This window comes from Salmo trutta, chromosome 7, assembly GCF_901001165.1.
Source record: "Salmo trutta chromosome 7, fSalTru1.1, whole genome shotgun sequence".
Classification (NCBI taxonomy): Eukaryota; Metazoa; Chordata; class Actinopteri; order Salmoniformes; family Salmonidae; genus Salmo; species Salmo trutta.
In genome coordinates this window covers 15341456-15367061 of record NC_042963.1, presented here as the reverse complement: position 1 = coordinate 15367061, position 25606 = coordinate 15341456, and the positions used below count along the sequence as shown (strand labels likewise).

The 25606-nt window shown below is 40.7% G+C and overlaps 1 protein-coding gene across 2 annotated transcripts; it reads left to right on the top strand.

Annotated features, from left to right (window-relative positions):
• The first annotated feature begins 41 nt into the window (after positions 1-41).
• On the top strand, positions 42-18594 carry LOC115197007 (troponin I, fast skeletal muscle). Of its 2 annotated transcripts, none has more exons than XM_029758123.1 (7): positions 42-177; positions 12686-12722; positions 14682-14718; positions 14881-15009; positions 16765-16854; positions 16970-17143; positions 18247-18594. In XM_029758123.1, exons 2-7 carry the CDS (start codon positions 12715-12717, stop codon positions 18331-18333), a joined length of 525 nt encoding a protein of 174 aa, XP_029613983.1. In that variant the 5' UTR covers positions 42-177; positions 12686-12714; the 3' UTR covers positions 18334-18594. The 2 variants fall into 2 exon arrangements, with proteins under 2 accessions (XP_029613983.1, XP_029613982.1); XM_029758122.1 differs by lacking the exon at positions 42-177 and adding an exon at positions 214-327.
• Positions 18595-25606: the final 7012 nt, after the last annotated feature.

The window sequence follows — 25606 nt, the reverse complement described above, 5'->3', positions numbered from 1 at the left end:
AGTTTCAGCAGCTTGCTGAACCATTGGTCTGGAGTGGGACTCCGTTCCAATTTCATAAAGAGAAATGCAGAGTTTTGCTGACCCATCATAGAAACCCATTAAAACCCTCAGAGCATTTCAGTTGCCTGTCCCAGTCCCAAGCGTGTGTCCTGCTTGATCGCCAGCTTTCTTTAATAGGTGAGAACCTTTCACCTGTCTATCCTCACTCTATCTGCTCTCTGTTCTCGGCTTGGTTAAGCATGACAGGATTTCAGCAACTCCACCGGCTCTCCCGTTCTGGACTGGCACTACTTTTTCTATTTGGAAACCCTGCAATCAGCTGCATACGTGAGATCAGACCATTTGTCTCTCTATGTGCAAAATGACTTGTTCAAATTGGTATATATAAAGCTTGGATGATAAAGTAACTAGTGATAACCCTAGGACATAGTCCTGTCACAACACACATATTATAGAGCATGAATGACTTTGCTCACTTGTCTTTTAGTCATAAAATTGTGAAGCCATCCATGTTTGCCTCATACCTGTTGGTGTAAACCTACTGTACCTGAATGCATATTCAGCTATTGCGATAATAGAGAAAGAGACACTTTATTATTGCCATTATGATTGTGTGAGTTGATTTGAACTAACCTACTGTATGTGATTTAATTTGCATATTAGACTGTTTAATATTATTATTGCAGAGCTGCATGTGCTATGATGTTTTTTCATTGAAAGGTGGCATGGCTGCAATTGCTATGTATTTTATATTGAGCATGTCCTATTAGTGTTCCACATTTACCATGTGTAGAGGGCATTAAGAAGTATTGACCCTAACAAGCAAATTGGTCTTCCTAACATAGGCAGCATTATACACTCCATACATAATTAAAATGTGTAAGCACATTTTTTAAAAAATTGGCTCTACTCTCCAGCATTTTGGATTTGAGGTACAATGTTTCATTTGAGGGTATTTTCATAAATATATATTTTATAATTTAGAAATTAAAGCACTTTATGTATCTAGTCCCCCCCCCAACTGAATACGTAGGTGTTTTTCTTAAGTATTTGAACAAATTCACTTACAGTGTATTAAAGTAGTTAAAAGTTATAGTATTTGGTCCCATATTCCGAGCATGCAATGACTACATAAAGCTTGTGTCTCTACAAACTTTTTGGATATATTTGCAGTTTGTTTTGGTTGTGTTTCGGATTATGTTTTGCCCAATAGGATTATTGTAAATTAGAATAGAAGATGTTTCTGAACACTTCGGCATTAATGTTGATGCTACCATGATTATGGATAATCATGAATAAGTAGTGAATAATGATGAGTGAGAAAGTTAAAGGGAATAAAGATTATACCCACCCAAAAATACTAACCTGTAACCGTTACCAATAACCAAGAAAGTTAGCATGTTTTTAACTTTCTCAATCATCATTATTCATGATTCATTTATGATAATCTGTAATCATGGTAGCATCCACACTAATGTAGAAGTGTTCAGAAACAACTTATACTGTTAAAAGTTACAATAAAAGTGACTCCAAAATGCATTTATATTGGGCACAATGAAATCCAAAACTCAACCAACCAAACTTCAAATGCATCCAAAAAGTTTGTAGAGTCACAGGCTTGATGTAGACATTGTGTGCTAGGAATATGACAAAATACTAAACTTTGACAAAATGTAATACACTATAAGTGAATTTCTCCAAATACTTATGACACCTTCAAATGGGGGGACTAGACATATTCATTTCTATGAAAATAAAAGTTGATATTCCGTACTTTCACCTCATAAAACATATTATCAAAAACCAAAATGCCTGAGTATAGAGCCAAATTAAACATGTCACCTTCACTCGCCTAACAAATGCGTAGGGGAGTGTATATTATTTACACCTGGAATTCATTTAGAAAAATGAAATCATACAGGGAAAAATAACTGCTGGGTAAAACATGGTGATCTCATTTAATAGGTTTGTTTCAGTTCCGTATACTCTGGAATATAGTGTTACATGTATCATATTCTTTCCAATTTTGTGACTGACGTGACCGAATCAGATTCCAATTCTGGAGAACATCGCTGTCTGATGAAGTGTAGCTAATTCTTGGGGACATTGCCAGCTATTTGACATATGAACTGTTGATGTGACATTCAGAAACCAGACTCCTACACAAGCAATTTGTTTAGAAAGCTACAGTGCCTTCAGAAAGTACTCATGCCCCTTGACTTTTTCCACATTTTGTTGGGTTACAGCCTGAATTTAAAATTTATTAAATGAAGTATTTGTGTCACTGGCTTAACACACCCATAATGTGAAAGTGGAATTATGTTTTTCATTTTCATTTTTTTATTAATTGAAAATAAAAAGCTGAAATGTCTTGAGTCAGTAAGGATTCAACCACTTTGTTGTGGCAAGCCTATATATGTTCAGGGGTAAAAATGCGCTTATCAAGTCACATAATAAGTTGCATGGACTCACTCTGTGTGAAACAATAGTGTTTAACATTATTTTTGATTGACTACCTCATCTCTGTACCCCCACATATATACTTATCTGTAAGGTCCTTCAGTCACGTAGTGAATTTCCAACACAGATTTAACCACAAAGTCCTGGGAAATGTTCCAAAGCCTCGCACAGAAGAGCATCTATTGGTAGATGGGTAAAAAAAAAACAGACATTGAATATCCTCTTGAGCATGGTTAAGTTTTTAATTACACTTTGATGGTGTATCAATACACCCAGTCACTACAAAGATACAGCCGTCCTTCCTAACTCAGTTGCCGGAGGGGAAGGAAAGCTGTCAGGGATTTCACCATGAGGCCAATAGTGACTTTAAAACAGTTAAGGAGTTTAATGGCTGTGATTGGAGAACACTGAGGATGGCTCAACAACATTGTAGTTACTCCACAATACTAACCTATATAAATTGTTATTTTTTACTAATCCTCTTTATTTACATGTTACTTTTATCTCTTATTCTTATCAGTATTTTTTGGAACTGCACTGTTGGTTAGGGGCTCGTAAATAAGCATTTCACTGTAAGGTCTATACCTGTTGTATTCAACGCATGTGACTAATAACATTTGATTTGATTTGAAGTACAAAGAAAAAAATCGTGGCAAAGAAATGAACTATACAATCTGAATACTAAGCATTATGTTTGGGCCAAATCCAATACATCACTGAGTACCACTCTTCATATTTTCAAGACTGGTGGTGGCTGCATCATGTTATGGGTATGCTTTTCATCAGAATAGAGCTAAGCACAGGCAAAACCCAAGAGGAAAACCTTGTTCACTGTGCTTTCCAACTGACACTGGGAGACAAATTCACCTTTCAGCAGGACAATAACCTAAAACACAAGGCCAAATATACACTGGAGTTGCTAACTGTACCAAGATAACATTGAATGTTCCTGAGTGAACTACTATCATCTTTGGACGGCATTTTCCTCCCCAAACTATCAGAACCAGATCAGCTGCTTCTCAATTCTCGTTTTACACATGAGGAAGTGTTAGTAGCTATTAAGTCCATGCCTGCTAATAAATCCCCAGGCCCAGATGGCTTCCCAGGTGAATTTTACAAGCAGTCCTTGCCAGAACTATGTCCTATATTTATGGCTATGGTAGACAACTTTTGTACTAAGGGAATTTTGCCTGATTCTATGAAAAGAGCTTGTATCACTGTCTTGCTTAAAAGTGGAAAGACCCATTAGAATGCTCTTCATTTGAAGTTTGTTGAATTTTGATTATAAATTGATAGCCAGACGACTAGCGTCCCTATTACACTCGCTTAATAAACCCGACCAAACGGGATTATAAAAAAAGGCTATTTATCGGATAAAGTCAGGACTGTTTGATGTTATTGACCACTTAAATGAGTATAAGACTCCTATACTGTTGTCATCGGATGCTGAGAAGGTGTTTGACATAGTTGAATGTATTTGTATTTATTATGGATCCCCATTAGCTGCTGCTTTGGCAGCAGCTACTCCTCCTGGTGTCCAGCAAAATTAAGGCAGTTTAAGGAATTTCCTCTTTTCTATTTTGCAAAAATGTTATACATTAGCTAATTTCTTGAAATGGGTCAAAGCGATATATACCAGTCCCAGAGCTATGGTCTCCACTAATGGTTTAAGGTCACATCAACTCCCACTGAGTGGGGGCTAGGCTGTCCTCTGTCTCCCCTCCTCCTTCGATGGCAGAGTCCATAGGTTCCAATGAGAGTATCCGAGTTCCCACTATTGATCATCAGGAACTTAAGCTACAGTATCTTTATACGTGAATAATATGATATTGTATGTTGTTAACCCAATGAACTCTATTCCACATATCTTTGATATTCTTGCCCAATTTCGTAAATTCTATGGCAACAAAGCAAATCTAATGCTTGTTTTTTTAAATAGCCAGATATCAGATGAGTTGAGTTTAGTCTGCCCTTTCTCTTGGAAACCAAATGGATTGAAATATCTGGGAATAAATGTTACCACAGACATAAAGAATCTGTTTAAAGAATATAACACTCCCTTTGTTAGCAAAATTAAAGAAGACCTGATCAGTTTCTCCACTCTCCCAGTAACAATGATTGGATGGATGAACGTAATCAGGATGTTTATATGGTGCAACAAAAAACGCAGAATTAAGTACTCTACTCTGGTCAAACCTGAGTCTATAGGGGTTCTGGGTTTGCCCAATTCCAACTTTACTATTGGTCAGCCCAAACTTTCAATTTGCTGTCCTGGACTTTGGGCAGACTGGACTCCCTATGGGTTCAGATTGAATCTCAATCTAGCCATCCTTTACCTCTGAAGATATTTGTGATAACAGTAAGACCTTCACTATGTACAACACATTAATGGCATGGGCAGACTGCAGAAAACACTTGGGTATTTCAAACACCTGCTCCTATTTCTTCTAACCCTGAGTTGACCAATGTGTCTCTAAAAGGTCTCTAAAAGGTTGGCATTCATAATTGATGCTTGTGGGGTCTTATGAGGCATTGGATGCCTCATAAGGCTCATAATAATGTCTCTAACGGAGTGAATGGAATGGCATCAAACCCATGGAAACCATATGTTTGATGTATTTGATACCATTTCCACAATCCTGTCCTTCCCAATTAAGGTGCCACCAACCTTCTACAGTGGCTTGCAAAAGTATTCACCCCCCTTGGCATTTTTCCTATTTTGTTGCCTTACAATCTGGAACTAAATTGGATTTTTTTGGAGGTTTGTATCATTTGATTTACATAACAAGTCAACCACTTTGAAGGTACAACATATATTTTTCTGTAAAACAAACAAGAAATTAGACAAAAAAACAGAAAACTTGAGCGTGCATAACTATTCACCCGCTCCCCAAAGTCAATACTTTGTAGAGCCACCTTTTGCAGCACCTACAGCTGCCAGGCTATTGGAATATGTCTCTATAAGCTTGGCACATCTAGCCACTGGGATTTTTGCCCATTCTTCAAGGCAAAACTGCTCCAGCTCCTTCAAGTTGGATGGGTTCCGCTGGTGTATAGCAATCTATAAGTCATACCACAGATTCTCAATTGGACTGAGGTCTGGGCTTTGACTAGGCCATTCCAAGTAATTTAAATGTTTCCCCTTATACCACTGAAGTGTTGCTTTAGCAGTATGCTTAGGGTCATTGTCCTGCTGGAAGGTGAACCTCCGTCCCAGTCTCAAATCTCAGGAAGACTGAAACAGGTTTCCCTCAAGAATTTCCCTGTATTTAGTGCCATCCATCATTCCTTCAGTTCTGACCAGTTTCCCAGTCCCTGCCGATGAAAAACATCCCCACAGCATGATGCTGCCACCACCATGCTTTACTGTGGGGATGGTGTTCTCGGGTGATGAGAGGTGTTGGGTTTGCGCCAGGCATAGTGTTTTCCTTGATGGCCAAAAAGCTCAATTTTAGTCTCATCTGACCAGGGGAGTCTCCCACATGCCTTTTGGCTGTAACGGCCGTCGTCTGAAGAAGTGGACCAAGGTGCAGCGGAGTTAGTGTTCATTATTAGAATTTAATGTAAACAACGTGAACACTATACAAAACAAGAAAAGAGTAAACCCACAGCAAACAGTCCTGTCTGGTACAAAAACACTGACAGAAACAATTACCCACAAACCCAAAGGAAAAACATGCTCCTTATGTGTGACTCCCAATCAGCAGCAACGAGCTTCAGCTGTGCCTGATTGGGAGCCACACACACGGCCCAAAACAAAGAAATACAAAAACATAGAAAAAGGAACATAGAACACCCACCCAATGTAACACCCTGGCCTAACCAAAATAAAGAACAAAAACCCCTCTCTATGGCCAGGGCGTTACAGTACCCCCCCCCCAAAGGTGCGGACTCCGGCCGCAAAACCTGACTCTGAAGGGGAGGGTCCGGGTGGGCCTTCTTACGGCGGCGGCTCAGGTGCGGGACGTGGCCTCTGCTCCACCCTTGACGTCGCCCTCTTAGGTGGCGCACCTGGCCGCGCCGAAGATCTGGTGGGCGACGCTGACTGCGCCCGGCTGGCGGGCGGCGATGGTTGCGCCCGGCTGGCGGCCGGCGATGGTTGCGCCCGGCTGGCGGGCGACCCTGGCTGCGCCCGGCTGGCGGGCGGCGATGGTTGCGCCCGGCTGGCGGGCGACCCTGGCTGCTCCGACGGCACTGACCCAGGATTCACCAGGCTGGGGAGACATGACAGAGGCCTGTCCCTAGGCGTAGGCACAGGACTCACCGGGCTGGCGGGCGTCCCTGGCCACTCTGGCAGTTCGGGGCAGTCTGGCCACTCCGGCAGTTCGGGGCAGTCTGGCCACTCCGGCAGTTCGGGGCAGTCTGGCCACTCCGGCAGTTCGGCGCGGTCTGGCCACTCCGGCAGTTCAGCGCGGTCTGGCCACTCCGGCAGTTCAGCGCGGTCTGGCCACTCCGGCAGTTCAGCGCAGTCTGGCCACTCCGGCAGTTCAGCGCAGTCTGGCCACTCCGGCAGTTCAGCGCAGTCTGACCTCTCTGGCGACTGTTGACTGGCGGGCAGCTCTGACGACTGTTGACTGGCGGGCAGCTCTGACGACTGTTGACTGGCGGGCAGCTCTGACGACTGTTGACTGGCGGGCAGCTCTGACGACTGTTGACTGGCGGGCAGCTCTGACGACTGTTGACTGGCGGGCAGCTCTGACGACTGTTGACTGGCGGGCAGCTCTGACGACTGTTGACTGGCGGGCAGCTCTGGTGATGGTTGACTGGCGGGCAGCTCTGACGACTGTTGACTGGCGGGCAGCTCTGACGACTGTTGACTGGCGGGCAGCTCTGACGACTGTTGACTGGCGGGCAGCTCCGACGACTGTTGACTGGCGGGCAGCTCCGACGACTGTTGACTGGCGGGCAGCTCTGACGACTGCTGACTGGCAGGGCTGGGGACACGCACCTTGGGCTTGGTGCGGGGAGCAGGGACGGGCCAGACAGGACTGTGAACACGCACTGGTGAACTGAAGCGTGGAGCCGGTTTTGCCACTCGTCCTGGCTGGATGCCCTTCCTAGCACGGCATGTGCTGGGCATGTCCACCGGACGCACCGGGCTGTGCGGACGCACTGGCGACACAGCGCGCAACTCCGCATCCCATGGCTCCTCCTCCAGATCTTCCTTCAGCAGGTCCTCAATAAACCACCTCATCTCCGTCTGCTCCTCTGCCGTCATCCCCCACGAGAGCAGTGGTCTGGGCTCCTCCTCTGCCCTTCCGGACCACCCCATTAGCCCCCCCCAAAATGTTCTTGGGGGTGTCTTCCGGGCTTCCTCGACCGACGCCAGCGACCCCGTCTGCTGGCCGGCGTCTCCTCCATTGCCCGGACCTCCCTCTTCCGCTGCTTGGTCCCTTGGTGGTGGGTAATTCTGTAACGGCCGTCGTCTGAAGAAGTGGACCAAGGTGCAGCGGAGTTAGTGTTCATTATTAGAATTTAATGTAAACAACGTGAACACTATACAAAACAAGAAAAGAGTAAACCCACAGCAAACAGTCCTGTCTGGTACAAAAACACTGACAGAAACAATTACCCACAAACCCAAAGGAAAAACATGCTCCTTATGTGTGACTCCCAATCAGCAGCAACGAGCTTCAGCTGTGCCTGATTGGGAGCCACACACACACGGCCCAAAACAAAGAAATACAAAAACATAGAAAAAGGAACATAGAACGCCCACCCAATGTAACACCCTGGCCTAACCAAAATAAAGAACAAAAACCCCTCTCTATGGCCAGGGCGTTACAGGCAAACACCAAACGTGTTTGCTTATTGGCTTTTTTTCTGGCCACTCTTCCGTAAAGCCCAGCTCTGTGGAGTGTACGGCATAAAGTAGTCCTAAGAACAGATACTCCAATCTCTGCTGTGGAGCTTTGCAGCTCCTTCAGGTTAATCTTTGGTCTCTTTGTTGCTTCTCTGATTAATGCCCTTCTTGCCTGGTCTGTGAGTTTTGGTGGGTGGCCCTCTCTTGGCAGGTTTGTTGTGGTGCCATATTCTTTCCATTTTATAATAACGGATTTAATGGTGCTCCATGGGATATTCAAAGTTTCTGATATTTTTTTATAACCCAACCCTGTACTTCTCCACAAATTTGTCCCTGATCTGTTTGGAGAGCTCATTGGTCGTCATGGTGCTGCTTGCTTGGTGGTGCCCCTTGCATAATGGTGTTGCAGACTCTGGGGCCTTTCAGAACAAGTGTATATATACTGAGATTGTGTGACAGATCATGTGACATTTAGATTGTACACAGGTGGACTTTATTTAACTAATTATGTGACTTCTGAAGGTAATTGGTTGAACCAGATCTTATTTAGGGGCTTCACAGCAAAGGGGGTGAATACATATTCAAGCACCACTTTTCCTTTTTCCTTTTTTTGAATATTTTGAAACAAGTAATTTTTTTTCATTTCATTTCACCAATTTGGAATATTTTGTGTATGCCCATTACATGAAATCCAAATAAAAATCCATTCAAATTACAGGTTGTAATGCAACAAATTAGGAAAAACGCCAAGGGGGATGAATACTTTTGCAAGGCATTGTATGTTAGGAGGTTTGCAGCCTTGTTCCATAGTGGATCTAATACAATGAAGAATTTTAACGAAATCCGTACTGAATATAACATCCCTTGTACAGTTTTTTTTATGTATCTTCAAATTAGAGCTCTTGTCTTTGTTTTTAAAAGAAGGAAAGGTTGAGATTTCACTTGTCAGAAGTTGAAGAATGAATAGCCGCATATATATCTATCAAAGGAATATTTGCTAAGCTGTATTGTACATTATCCAAACAATGTGAATCCTCCTATGTCCATCTTTAAAGGGTGTGGGAAAACAACCTCGGCATGGAATTTGATTAGAGGTATGGCTTGAGATCTGTAAAAAGATCCACTACCCACTTACTAGTCCCAATATTAAGGAAACTAACTACAAATTCATCTTAAAGTTGTATTTTACTCCTGTTTAATTAAACCGTATGTTCCCAGACACTTCACCAAATTGCCTGAAATGTAAGGCCGAGAAAGGAACTTTTTTGGCAGTGCAATAAACCAATGGATTTCTGGCACTCTATTCATACAGCTACTCAGACAGATTATTTAAATATGGAATGGTACAATCCCCAAGCCTTTACCTTGTTAATTACATGCTTGATTCAGACAAGATAAGGTTGCTGATAACTATTTCTACTTTGCAAAGAAACGTATTCTTGTGTGTTGGAAGAATTACATCCCACCAACTGAACATTGCCATTAGTGTAGCTTCAATGAGGCTTACAGAAGTGTATGAGTTCCCTAAAAGCCTATGTAAATTATTGGGATGCAATAACGTGGTATACCTTATGCAATTAGGTGGTATACTTTATTATAATATGTAATAAATAACTGTAATATTATAGAAGAATTTGTGAAAACATGTGTAGTATGTGAACTTAACATGATGAACAGGAATGACGTTTACTCTCACGGGTGGTCAATAAGATCTATCGGAAAGCCATGCCCTTAACTTCTTTGGGATCGTTGTCCCTTCCACGGATCCATACATTTCAAAGTGTTTCCTTTCAAATGGTACCATATGCATATCCTTGCTTCAGGGCCTGAGCTACAGGCAGTTAGATTTGGGTATGTCATTTTAGGCGGAAATTGAAAAAAGGGGGCGGAACCTTAAGAGGTTTTAAGGACAATTGCAGGGAACATACACTATAAAAAAATGCTGGGTTAAAATTTGGTAAACCAGCGCTGGGTAAATATTGGACAGAAATAATGGACAGAATGGTTATTTTGAACCAGCCAATTGAGTTGTGTGAATCACCCAACATGTTGGGTTATTGAAATTACCCAAACACTGGTTAATTTAACCATTGGTTGGGTATTTTTTACTTTCATGCTGGGTTAACCTAGCAGCTGTTTTTTTAACGTAATCTTTAGGCTATTTTCAAGAGGCGTAGCTTATTAATAGAACAAAGCTCTTAAAAAGTGTCCAGCATCCTGAGACCCAGCAAGTACCCCTATTTCAAATTGTATCTACATTTATAGTACTTGTTTTGATTAACTCTGAAAATATATCTGTATTAACAACACTAACAGTATTATGAAATTATATCTGCTGCTATCTACTGCTAAGTTGTAATACTAAGGCCAAGATTCAAATCAGATCCTGCATTAACCGGCGATAGCAGACACTCGTATAGCGGATGTTTTTGCGGTGTCAGAGGTGGAACTGTGTTGGAGCCAATATTTTTTTGCCCTTGTGATCATTGTCCCAAAGCCATACCCGCCCCACTCATAGGTGTAATTCCGGTAGCTACTTGTGGATATGACAGCTCTAATGAAGTTTCACCTCCGACACCTCCAAAACAACCACTATGCGGACGTTGGCTAAAGAAGATCCTATTGAATCGAGCCCTAACTGTACTTTAAAATTGTATCGGCTGGTGAAAATTATGTCTGCTGCTCTTTGAATTTGTTTTATATGGAAAATATTATGTGCATGTGATACTCTTTCTGTTTATCTTTATAATTGTTATAAAAACATATATATATATATATATATATATAAAGAAAAGGATCCAATTCAATAGCACCATTGGCAATATTCAAGCAAGTTTAAGTCGTGATCTTATCTGTTACATGATAAAGCACAATGTTACATCTTGTATTTTTTATTTTATTTAACCATTACTTAACTAGGCAAGTCAGTTAAGAACAAATTCTTATTTACAATGACGGCCTACCAAAAGGCAGAAGGCCTCCTGTGGGGACAGGGGCTTTGATTAAAAAAATAAATTATTATTATTATTTCGGACAAAACACATCACGACAAGAGAGACAACACAACACTACATAAAAAGAGACCTAAGACGACAACATAGCAAGGCAGCAACACATGACAACACAGCATGGTAGAAACACAACATGACATCAACATGGTAGCAGCACAACATGGTAGCAGCACAAAACATGGTACAAACATTATTGGGCACAGACAACAGCACAAAGGGCAAGAAGGTAGAGACAACAATACATCACGCAAAGCTGCCACAACTGTCAGTAAGAGTGTCCATGATTGAGTCTTTGACTGAAGAGACTGAGATGAAACTGTCCAGTTTGAGTGTTTGTTGCAGCTCGTTCCAGTCGATAGCTGCAGCAAACTGAAAAGACAAGCGAAGACAAGAACATCTAACTGCTCGAGAGCACCCTTACCTGCCAATCTATAAATTATGTCTCTGTAATCTTGCATGGGTAGAATGGTCATCTGAATCAGGGTTAGTTTGGCAGCTGGGGTGAAAGAGGAGCGATTACGATAGAGGAAACCAAGTGTAGATTTAACTTTAGCTTGCAGCTTTGGTATGTGCTGAGAGAAGGACGGTGTACCATATAGCCATACTCCCAAGTACTTGTATGAGGTGACTACCTCAAGCTCTAAACTCTCAGAGGTAGTAATCACACCGGTGGGGAGAGGGCATTCTTCTTTCTTGTTCAGAACGAGGTTGAGGGTAGAGAAAGTTTGTTGGACACTAAGAAAGCTTTGTTGTAGAGCATTTAACACAAAATCCGGGGAGGGGCCAGCTGAATATAAGACTGTATCATCTGCATATAAATGGATGGGAGAGCTTCCTACTGCCTGAGCTATGTTGTTGATGTAAATTGAGAAGAGCGTGTGGCCTAGGATTGAGCCTTGGTGTACTCCCTTGGTGACAGGCAGTGGCTAAGACAGCAGATTTTCTGCAGACATTATACACTGCACTCTTTGAGAGAGGTAGTTAGCAAACCAGGTCAAAGACACCAATACTCCTTAGCCGGTACACAAGAATGGAATGGTCTACCGTATCAAACGTTTTGGCCAAGTCAATAAAAATAGCAGCACAACTTTTCTTAGAATAAAGAGCAATTGTGACATCATTGAGGACCTTTAAGGTTGGAGTGACATATCCATAACCTGAGGGGAAACCAGATTGCATACCAGAGAGAATACTATAAACATCAAGAAAGCCAGTCAGTTGATTATTGACAAGTTTCTCCAACACTTTTGATAAACATCTCATTCATTGAAGTCAATTATTTTTGGTCAAAGATTGCTATTGGTATTCAAATGTTATTCGAATAAAGAAAAGGTTGTCAACAGCACAAAATAGTTTGCAAGTGAACTGTATATTTTGTGAGTTTTTTACATTGTTGTATTGTTTGCTTCAGACCCCTTTGGAAAGAAACAAGAGTCTAAGATGTCTGAGTAAGTTCCAATATGTTTTTATGATGTCAGTATACAGTTGTAGTCGGAAGTTTACATACACCTTGGCCAAATACATTTAAACTCAGTTTTTCACAATTCCTGACATTTAATTCTAGTAACAATTCCCTGTTTTAGGTCAGTTAGGATCACCACTTTATTGTAAGAATGTGAAATATCAGAATAATAGTAGAGGGAATGATTTATTTCGGTTTTTATTTCTTTCATCACATTCCCAGTGGGTCAGAAATGTAATACACTCAATTTGTATTTGGTAGCATTGCCTTTAAATTGTTTAACTTGGGTCAAACGTTTCGGGGATCCTTCCACAAGTTTCCCACAATAAGTTGGGTGAAATTTGTCCCATTCCTCCTGACAGAGCTGGTGTAACTAAGTCAGGTTTGTAGGCCTCCTTGCTCGCACATGCTTTTTCAGTTTTGCCCACACATTTTCTATAGGACTGAGGTCAGGGCTTTGTGATGGCCACTCCAATACCTTGTCTTTGTCCTTAAGCCATTTTGCCACAACTTTGGAAGTATGCATAGGGTCATTGTCCATTTGGAAGACCCATTTCTGACCAAGCTTTAACTTCCTGACTGATGTCTTGAGATGTTGCTTCAAAATATCCACATAATTTTCCTGCCTCATGATGCCATCTATCATATGAAGTGGAACAGTCCCTCCTGCAGCAAAGCACCCCCACAACATGATACAGCCACCCCCGTGCTTCACGGTTGGGATGGTGTTCTTCAGCTTACAAGCCTCCCCCTTTTTCCTCCATGATGGTCATTATGGCCAAACAATTTTATTTTTGTTTCATCAGACCAGAGGACATTACTCCAAAAAGTGCGATCTTGGTCCCCATGTGCAGTTGCAAACCGTAGTCTGGCTTTTTTATGGCAGTTTTGGAACAGTGGCTTCTTCCTTGCTGAGTGGCCTTTCAGGTTATGTTGATATAGGACTTGTTTTGCTGTGGATATAGATACTTTTGAACCTGTTTCCTCCAGCATCTTCACAAGGTGCTTTGCTGTTAATCTGGGATTGATTTGCACTTTTTGCACCAAAGTACGTTCATCTCTAGGAGCCAGAACGTGTCTCCTTCCTGAGCGGTATGAAGGCTGCATGGTCCCATGGTGTTTATACTTGTATACTATTTTTGTACAGATGAACGTGGTACCTTCAGGTGTTTGGAAATTGCTCCCAAGGATGAACAAGACTTGTGGAGGTCTACAATTTATTTTCTTAGATCTTGGCTGATTTCTTTCGATTTTCCCATTGTGTGAAGCAAAGAAGCACAGAGTTTGAAGGTAGGCCTTGAAATACATCCACAGGTACAACTCCAATTGATTCAAATTATGCATTTAGCCTATCAGAAGCTTCTAAAGCCATGACATCATTTTCTGGAATTTTCCAAGCTGTTTAAAGGCACAGTCAACTTAGTGTATGTGAATTTCTGACCCACTGGAATTGTGATACAGTGAGTTATAAATGAAATAATCTTTCTGTAAACAATTGTTGGAAAAATGACTTGTGTCATGCACAAAGTAGATGTCCTAACCAACTTGCCAAAACTATAGTTTGTTAATAAGAAATTTGTGGTGTGGTTGACAAACAAGTTTTAATGACTTCAACCTAAGTGTATGTAAACGTTCGACTTCAACTGTATATTTTATGTCCTGTTTGAATTATATTTATATTATATTTTATATTGGTGTTCATCTATGTAATATCCTCCTATTAGAGGAGAGATGCTCAATGTGGAAAAGGAAATATAGTATTCACTCTAATTATGATATCATCTTCAGGATCTTGGGCATCCATGGAAATCAAGAAATTCCCTTTTTTTAATTAATGGTTAGAAACTCATCTTTACCTCCCCAGTGCCCCATGTCAAACCATGATATGTGTCAGAAATGTGTACCTTTCTGGAAAATTCACACATCTTTTCATGAACTATTTTAGGAAAAAAATGTCATCGAGTCGCAAGCATCATCTGAAGGTAAATGGTCACTAGTAACATTGAATTGTTATTTTTGTAATGAAACTTAATCTTGAGCAAGATATATTATATTATTATTATTATAAAAGTCTCTGTGTGTTGTGTATTCCCCTGGTAACCATAATCCAGTTGTGTCACTATTCATGCTTCTCTCTCCTCCAGAGCGTGATGCTCCAGATTGCTAAGGACTTGCTAGAGGCAGAGGCCATAGAGATAGTGGAAGAGAAAAAAAGGTACATGAATGAGAGCTGCCCCGCATTGGACCTGCCTGGGTCATTGGGGGAACTGCAGGTACAGTATCACCAATAGTTGAAATCACCAGTGTTTACCAAAGCTTCACAAAGCAGTGCTTAAACAGCCATTCATAACGGTCCAATGTAGGCATAATTTATGGGTAATAATTAAGTACCTTACTGTGATTGTTTTCAAATACAATGGTCAAAAGGAAACAAAAATAGCTTCTTAGCAAAGAGCAATTTCTCAAGCAAGAATTTTGCGAGAACTGTCTTGGAGTGGTATGAGGGGTGGTGTGGAAAACTGAAGACTAGCTTTCATTGGCAGAGAGGTTTGGAACTCTCTTATCGGTCTGTTAATTAATGTAGTATATCAGGCCAAAACACCAAAACAGGATGAAATTTAATGCGGTCTTACACTTGAGGATTAGCCCCTTTTTAAAAATGTTTTAGCCTAAAATGACATACCCAAATCTAACTGCCTGTAGCTCAGGCCCTGAAGCAAGGATATACATATTCTTGGTACCATTTGAAAGGAAACACTTTGAAGTTTATGGAAATGTGAAAGGAATGTAGTACAATATAACACAATAGACCTGGTAAAAGATAATACAAAGAAAAAACCAACTGTTCTTTTGTATTTTTTTGTACAATCATCTTTGAAATGCAATAGAAAGGCCATAATGTACTATTCCAGCCCAGGTGCAATTTAGATTTTGGCCTCTAGATGGCATCAGTGTATATGCAAAGTTTTAGACTGATCCAATGAACCATTGCATTTCTGTTCAAAATGTTGTATCAAGACTGCCCAAATGTGCCTAATTTGTTTATTAATAACTTCTCATTTTCAAAATTGTGCACTCTCCTCAAACAATAGCATGGTATTATTTCACTGTAATAGCTACTGTGAATTGGACAGTGCAGTTAGATTAACAAGAATGTAAGCTTTCTGCCAAAATCAGATATGTCTATGCCCTGGGAAATGTGCTTGTTACTTACAACCTCATGCTAATCGCATTAGCCTACATTAGCTCAACCTTCCCGAGGAGGGGACACTGATCCCAAAGAAGTTTTAAAGGGAATTATCAGAATTTTCACAATTTCACAGTATTATTCCAACCTCATAGTGTGGAAATATACACTGAGTGTACAAAACATTAGGAACACCTTCCTAATATTGAGTTGCACTCCCTTCTGCCCTCAGAACAGCCTCAATTTGTCAGGGCATGGACTGTGTCGAAGGTGTCGAAAGCACTCCACATGGATGCTTACCCATGTTGACTCCAGGCTTCCCACAGTTGTGTCAAGTTGGCTGGATGTCCTTTGGGTGGTGGACCATTCTTGATATACACAGGGAAACTGTTGAGTGTCAAAAACCCAGCAACATTGCAGTTCTTGACACACTCAAACCGGTGCGCCTGTCACCTACAACCATACCCGGTTCAAAGCACTTAAATCTTTTGTCATGCCCATTCACACTCTGAATGGCACATATACACAATCCATGTCTCAATTGTCTCAAGGCTTAAAAGTTCTTCTTTAACCTGTCTCCTCTTCTTCATCTACACTGATTGAATTGGATTTAATAAGTGACATCAATAAGGGATCCTAGCATTCACCTGGTCAGTCTATGTCATGGAAAGAGCAAGTGTTCCTAATGTTTTATACACTCTGTGTTTTTAAAACACAGGTAAATCATGTTTTTGACTGCACTGGGCCTTTAAACTGAATTTTCAATCTACGCTGTCAGGAAATTCACTGTAACCCCACAGTACAGTTGTTGAAGGTTCCTTTTGTTGATAACCAACTGCAGGAAATGTGCAAGACAATCCATCACCAGCTTGATAAAGTGGATGAGGAGAGATACGACCTGGCAGGCAAAGTGGGCAAGTGTGACAAAGAGGTATTGTCATCCAGTTGAGGTTGATTACATTTGTTGATTTTCTCTCTTGCTTAGATTGAAGACCTGAAGATAAAAGTGCATATCTTGTGTTTTTCCTGATCTTCTCTCTTTACAGATTGATGATTTGAGGATTAAAGTGGTTGAGCTCCAGGGCATTAAGAAGCCAGCTCTGAAGAAAGTGCGTATGTCTGCTGATGCTATGCTCCAGGCTCTGCTGGGCTCCAAGCACAAGGTGACCATGGATCTGAGATCCAACCTGAAACAAGTGAAGAAGGAAGTCAAAGAGGATGTGAGTAACATGGCGGCATAATAATGTTCAAAAATATATATATATATATATATATATATATATATATATATATATATATATATATATATATATATATACTATGGATTGATATCAGTGCATAGCCGCGAGAAGATGTTTTGAGTTGGGGGGGTACGTCTATCATCTTATTTGCGTATTGTGGCATAGAGTAGAGCAGAGGTGTTTCTAGGATTTTCACACATGGGAAAAAGGAATCCAGACTTTTAGTAAGGTCCAGGGAAAATGTGGAATTTTAAAAACGCATTTCATGCAATTCTACATAATTTTACCTGTGTGGAGACTTTACCAGAGTATTTTTTAATACCACACAAATGATCAAATAGACAGGGTTCTGACACTGACAAACTAAGATCAATTGAAACGACCTAGCCTTGAATCAACCAATAGCCTAGGCCAACGAAAAGAGTGGAGACACACAGACTGTGCAATATGAGGAGGAATTTATAGTCCTCAAAAGCTTTGACTACCAGTGATGAAGATGCTGAATTCACGCCTCACCAGCGATGGCAGATGCGGTCGTACAAATAGCCTATCTCTCATAGATACTTTGTAAAACAATGCTGTGCACTCAATATTGCAAAGTTGATAACATAACATAATACTTTTGTAGCCTAACTTCTCTTTTCAGCAGTAGCCATTTGATTTCCAAACTGTTTTACACACAATCCACAGCTAAAGAAGCTATTGATCCTCTCTGGCTAAATTATGCTGTCTGGTGTAGTAATTTGAATGATTTTATTTTATTTCTGTACAGACAGGAGTAGTTCTATAATTTTGGTTTACTGTATTTCATTTATCAGAGGGTGCTGCAGAACCTCCAGCACCCTTACATCCCAAGGCTATGTATCAGTGCCAATATACATCACATTTGTAGTCAACCATTTTACTCATATTCAATTATTTTGGCACAAATATCACTTAATATTGACTAATATCATCCTATGTATTTATTTTCCTTTTATAAACCCCTTAAAGCTCAAAAAAGCATTTCCTTGACCTATACAAATAGCTTATAGTCACTCTTGACCTGATATATCTGCTGTAACACCCACTCTCCATTAAAGGACAAGGATACAGTTGGTGACTGGCGTAAGAACATTGACGACAAGGCCGGCATGGATGGCAGGAAGAAGATGTTTGAGGCCGCATAAACGCTATGGCAAGACCATTTCCCCTGCTTTTCTCTGTGTCTTAATAAATCAGTTGTCAGCCATGGCCGTCTTTTGTGTTGGATATATAAGGTGGTATTGTGGTTAAGTCAGAGGTGGATTTGTATGATCTTGTTATCGATTTCACTGCTTCCTTTTTGTCCGTATACGCCAGACCCAGGTAATTACCTCACAGCAACTTGAACACATTTTGAAAAGCAGTTACTGTATATGAAATAAATATTTCAACATTTACAACTGGAATAGCAGTTTTATTTTGCTTGCATGTCTTCATAATGTGTGAGATTAAAAAACGAAAACTACTTATGCAGTAGACTACTTGATTTGGGTAGGATTAGTATACTATTCAATATTATTCAATAGAAGATAATGAGCATGAAAAGCTAGGTGTAAAAAAAAACGGAATAACTAAAGGACTTAAATCCTAGGACTTGATTTATTGGAACATATCACACACACCAAAAGGCATATTCTCTGTGAATGTACTCTTTTGCTCTTATAATGAATAATAATTTCATGAATTAATCATTGCATAACTTTTTAAATAATAGAACAATAAACTATTTATATATATTAACCAAAACCACAAGATGTCAGTGGAGCACCTGTTCTCCTTGCCTCCTCTCTCCCTCTCCCATCTCTCTCTCGCTCTCCCTCTCCCCCTGTCTCTCTCTCTGTGTCAATCTGCTGACCTAGTGCACTTGAGGTAATTATGACTCCTATAACTGGTATGGCATATTTTTATTGTGTGAGCATTTTGTGCATGAAAACTGATGGAAACATATTTAAGCTAGGATTGAATCAATTGTTGATGTTTTATTAGTACTAACACTAAATTACAACACTCATTTGATATAAGTAATGAAGAATGAATATAGACTAACATGTTATAACACATTTTATGAATGTCTTAATTAACTATTTATAATCTATTATTTGTAAACATTTATAAACTTTTATAAGCAGAAACAGCATTACAATTCATAAGCATTTATAACATGTATGATAATTTAGGCCTATAAAGCTTTTGTAAGCATTTGTAATGGCTTATTTGTGAGAGTTATTTTAAAGGGGCAATCTGCAGTTGCTACAGTACATACATTTTTGGAATCCTAAATGAATTATATATACCCATTGACTCTTGAAGAATAATTCTTATAAATGCCTCATGAACTTAGTTCAAGTGTCGTGCCCCATCAGAACCCAAAATATAAGCTTGCTTTACTCCAAGGTTTGTAAACAAAGTACATTTAAATACATGCTATAAAGCTTAAAGAGTTACAGAATATAGGATTGTTAGTATTTCTCACACAAAAATCAGCATGCATGTGTTGACAAGGGTAGTTGAGTATTCATGATGAAAAAGTGATGTTTTGTTGTGTCTTGTGACACCATAGGTTGGTGCTGTATCTTGTGACATCTCTGATGCAGTGAGAGCAAGACAGTGGAGGACTAGCATGGGTATGACGCCCTCTACTGCCCCACCATAGCTCACACAACTGCAGGTAAGGACGAATCAACACATCGACCATCAGTGTAGTACACCTATCTTTACCTTTTACCTACAATAGCTTTGATGCGATTTATTGACAAGTGCCTTGGTTTTATTGTCAAATACAGTGTAGAATTCAGTCTGGTTACATGAACAATTGAGACATCTAATGGAGAAAGGATATTGGGTGAGTGATGTAAGTACTGTTTAGATCATGGTGCTTTATGAGGTGAAAAGGAAATGGTGTTATTGCATTGTTGAACTCTACAGGATGATAACTCTGTGTAAACAATGCGTGACAATATCTTCTATATATTAACTGATAAACCATGGGGTGCATGATTCCCCTGTCTCTACGTCTTGGTGTCTGTCTTGGTCTCTGCCTCTACTTCTTGGTTGCTGTAAGGCCCATTTGCAAAATCGTCCCTCTTACTTTCAAGGTGACACTTTTCACTGGATATCAAATTTAACCGACTGTGTCTTTAATGGACAGATTCCCTTACAGTTTCACATTAAGCAAACGTTGCATTCCAAGTTTGCACGTCACTAACATAGAGGAGCCCTTATTCCCAAATTAGAGGACGCCTACAATATCTTATAAAGAGCCGCAGAAATATTTGCCACCACATATTCTAATACATTTGTCTAGGAGAGACTATTACATTTTGGCAGATCGTTTTGCCAGACGTTGTGCCTTCAGTTACATGGCTGGGGAATATGGGACTAGGCCTACACGGTTAACAAGGTAATTCGAGCACCAAATTACCTACAGTAAATAAACAGTATAGATGTGGTCAAAGTATGGATCAGACCCCCTACCTATCCTACCATAAGATCCTGAGGCACCGCCGCAATACATAAGTACAGCGAAGGGTGTCAGCGACTCTAAATAGTAAGATCCACTATTTTCAACACATATAACATCTGGCTCTGTAGTGTAGGCCTACTATGACCACATTATTTAACATTAATTGATTAAAACTCAATCACAACAAGAAAGCTATAGAGGGATATACATATAGAGAGAGGGATGAAATTGTGACAAGCAGTTGCATGTTGTTTTTTATTGTTTGTGTTACAGAGCAAGACGTGAAAATATTATTGATAATGTAGTTATCTGGTTGGTCAGTGTGGAGCCTATTTTAAGCTTGGGGCCCAGACTGACCCTCATGACACGTGTTACCTCTCATGATGTAGAATAATGCAAGAGCCCATCTTCGCTTGCGGATGGCAGGGTATGATGATATTACAGGGCATGACAGGGCAGTATATCAGGCTGACAGGGGGCCGGCAGCATCATTTTCTATTACCATAAAGACCGTAGGAAAAATTACCATGTAGAGGGAGGGATAAACCACTGGCATCCACTATTAGCATTTAATACTGTGTACTGCCTCGTTCATCTGCCAGTGTCTTGCCATCCTCTCACAGCTGCTCTTCATTTCTCATCATTGTTTCTCTCATAGGTGAGGATTATAGTGGGATCTGACAGTGCTCCGGCATCCATAATGTGCTCCTGTCTCTCTGTTTTGAACTGTGTCTAGTATTGCAGTTGTGTATTAACTGCTGGTTTCTGCATATTGTGAGGTATTAAGATCTCAGTTGAAGTGTGGTGCTTTAAGGATCAGTTGGTAGAGCACAGTGCTTGCAATGATAGTCTTGTGGGTTAAATTCCCAGGGCCAGCCACGCAAAAAATCTAATCATGCATGACAGCTAAGTTGCTTTTTGTTAAAAGCGTCTGTTAAATGGCATACAGTATAATTGTGGAAGTAAATATAGGTCTGTATCCACACCTTAGTTAGTTTTGTATGTAAAATATGTTATTTGCAATGATTCATTATGTGCACATGATTGACAGATATTAAGGAATTTAAATGCTTAATTGCTTTTATTTCATTGCTGGATTGTTGTGCGTCACCAAATGTGAATCTAGCTATTCAGGAAGTATAGCTAGCTCAATAGTTTGAGCCATCTTGGTCACTAAGAATAGTTTACTTTTTAGGCAGATTGCATGCATGAAGATGCTCAAGGGAACCTTGTTACCTGGATGTTTTACTTCCGCTATGTCTGTGTAATCTTATGCAAAAATGTATTTTCCTGAATAGATCGTCTTCCAGATGTCGGGAATGCATAGAAATGAAATATAAACAATTATCAGAATATGAAACCTTGTTGTTTCATGAATTAATAAAACAAGTTGCATTTTGTTTGAGTAAGATTGTAGCATTCTTTAAAAAAATAACTGATATTTAACTTTTTTGAACTATTCGCTTGTTTTCGACTTCTTTGGAGTGTTGTCATTTCTCCAAACTGTATGTAAAATGTATTTTCGAAACAGTTAGGAGGAAACAACAACAATTTAGGGAAGTTGAAAGAAAAGCAAAAATAAATATATACACTTTAAGTAAAAAGTTTTGGAACACCTACTCATTCAAGGGTTTTTCTTTATTTTACTATTTTCTACATTGTAGAACAATAGGGAAGACATGGAATCATGTAGTAACCAAAAAAAGTGCTAAACAAATCAAAATATATGTTATATTTGAGATTCTTCAAATAGTCACCCTTTGCGTTAATGACAGCTTTGCACAATCTTGGCATTCTCTTAACCAGCTTCACCTGGAATGCTTTTCCAACAGTCTTGAAGGAGTGCCCACATATGCTGAGCACTTGTTGGCTGCTTTTCCTTCACTCTGCAGTCGAACTCCTCCCAAACCATCTCAACTTGGTTGAGATCGGGGGATTGTGGAGGCCAGGTCATCTTATATGGGGCGGCAGGTAGCCTAGTGGTTAGAGTGTTGGACTAGTAACCGAAAGGTTGCAAGATCGAATCCCCGAGCTGACAAGGTAAAGATCTGTCGTTCTGCCCCTGAACAAGGCAGTTAACCCATTGTTTCTAGGCTGTCATTGAAAATAAGAATTTGTTCTTAACTGACTTGCCTAGTTAAATAAAAGATGTATATTTTTTAAATACAGCACTCCATCACTCTCCTTGGTAAAAATAGTCCTTACACAACATGGAGGTGTGTTGGGTCATTGTTCTGTTGAAAAACAAATGATAGTCCCACTAAGCCAAAACTAGATGGGGTGGTGTATCGCTTCAGAATGCTGTGGTAGCCATGCTGGTTAAGTGTGCCTTGAATCACAGACTGTGTCACCAGCAAAGCACCCCCATACCATAACACCTCCTCCTCCGTGCTTCACGGTGGTAAATACACATGTGGAGATCATCCATTCACCCACACCACGTCTCACAAAGACTTATTTTTTAGTAGTGGGTTCTTTGCAGCAATTTGACCATGAAGGCCTGATTCACACAGTCTCCTCTGAACAGTTGATGATGAGATGTGTCTGTTACTTGAACTATGTTAAGCATTTATTTGGGCTGCAATTTCTGAGTCTGGTAACTCTAATGAACATCTCCTCTGCAGCAGAGATAACTTTGGGTCATCCATTCCTCTGTCGGTCCTCATGAGAGCCAGTTTCATCATAGCGCTTGATGGTTGTTGCGACTGCACTTGAAGAAAGTTTTTGAAATCGTCCGTATTGACTGACCTTTATTTTTTAAAGTAATTATGAAATGTCATTTCTCTTTGCTGATTTGAACTGTTCTTGCCATAATATGGACCTGGTCTTTTACCAAATAGGGCTCAAACTGTCACAGTTATCTTCGTCTTCTGACGATAATGTGAAATCGTCGTCTGAAAAGGTAGACCAAAACGCAGCAGGTATGTGTATGCTCATCTTGAGATTTATTAACTTCCAAAAATGAACGTACAAAATAACATAACAAAAAAAACGAACGAACAACTACAAACAGTCTGGCCAAGCAAAGCTCAACACAGAACAATCACCCACAAATAACAAACACAAACACACCCTCATATATGGGACTCTCAATCAAAGGCAGATAGACAACACCTGCCTTCAACTGAGAGTCCCAACCCCAATTAACCAAACATAGAAACAGACATACTAGACTAGACATAGAATAACTGAAAACCAAACAGTGCCGAAAAACCCCGGAATACTTAAACCAAATGCCCCTTCACCAAAACACACCACCCCGAACCACATAAAACGAATACCCTCTGCCACGTCCTGACCAAACTACAAAAACAATTAACCTTATACTGGCCAGGACGTGACACAAACACAATAAGAAGGAAATAAATTAACTTTTAAGAGGGCACACCTGTTAACTAAAATGCATTCCAGGTGACTACCACATGAAGCTGGTTGAGAGAATGCCAAGATTGTGCAAAGCTGTAATCAAGCCAAGGGTGGAATGGCCCTAGCCCTCACCCTCCGGTCCAACAGGTCCCAGACGTGCTCAATGGGATTGAGATCCGGGCTCTTCGCTGGCCATGGCAGAACACTGACATCCCCCTCTTGCAGGAAATCACGCACAAAATGAGCAGTATGGCTGGTGGCATTGTCATGCTGGAGGGTCATGACAGGATGAGCCTGCAGGAAGAGTATCACATGAGGGAGGAGGATGTCTTCCCTGTAATGCACAGCGTTGAGATTGCCTGCAATGGCAACAAGCTCAGTCCGATGATGCTGTGACACAACGCCCCAGACCATGATGGACCCTCCACCTCCAAATCGATCCCGCTCCAGAGTACAGGCCTCAGTGTAACGCTCATTCCTTTGACGATAAACACGAATCCGACCATCACCCTTGGTGAGACAAAACCGTGACTTGTCAGTGAAGAGCACTTTTTGCCAGTCCAGTCTGGTCCAGCGATGGTGGGTTTGTGCCCATAGGCGACGTTGTTGCCGGTGATGTCTGGTGAGGACCTGCCTTACAACAGGCCTACAAGCCCTCAGTCCAGCCTCTCTAAGCCTATTGCGGACAGTCTGAGCACTGATGGAGGGATTGTGCATTCCTGGTGTAACTCGGGCAGTTGTTGTTGCCATCCTGTACCTATCCTGCAGGTGTGATGTTCGGATGTACCGATCCTGTGCAGGTGTTGTTACACGTGGTATGCTACTGCGAGGACAATCAGCTGTCCGTCCTGTCTCCCTGTAGCGCTGTCTTAGGCGTCTCACAGTACAGACATTGCAATTTTTTCCCCTGGCCACGTCTGCAGTCCTCATGCCTCCTTGCAGCATGCCTAAGGCACATTCACGCAGATGAGCAGTGACTCTGGGCATCTTTCGTTTGGTGTATTTGAGAGTCAGTAAAAAGGCCTCTTAAAGTGTCCCAAGTTTTCATAACTGTGATCTTAATTGCCTACCATCTGTAAGCTGTTAGTGTCTTAACGACCGTTCCACAGGTGCATGTTCATTAATTGTTTATGGTTCATTGAACAAGCATGGGAAACAGTGTTTAAACCCTTTACAATGAAGATCTGTGAAGTTATTTGGATGTTTACTAATTATCTTTGAAAGACAGGGTCCTGAAAACGGGACGTTTCTTTTTTTTGCTGAGTTTAGTACCCGCAAAAGACCAGTCTCAACGTCAACAGTGAAGAGGCGACTCCGGGATGCAGAGTTCCTCTGTCCAGTGGCTGTGTTCTTTTGCCCATTTTAATCTTTTCTTTTTATTTGCCAGTCTGAGATATGGGTTTTTCTTTGCAACTCTTTTTCTTTGCAACTCTTTGTCTTGGTCTGTGTAAAGCTGCTCTATCACCCGTTCTCCCCCTGTTCTCTAGAGCTTGATGCTTTCGATTGCCCATGACCTGCTGGAGGAAGAAGCAGTAAAGGAAAAGGCAGTGTATATAGAAGATAACTGCTCTGCTCCCGGATATGCCTGG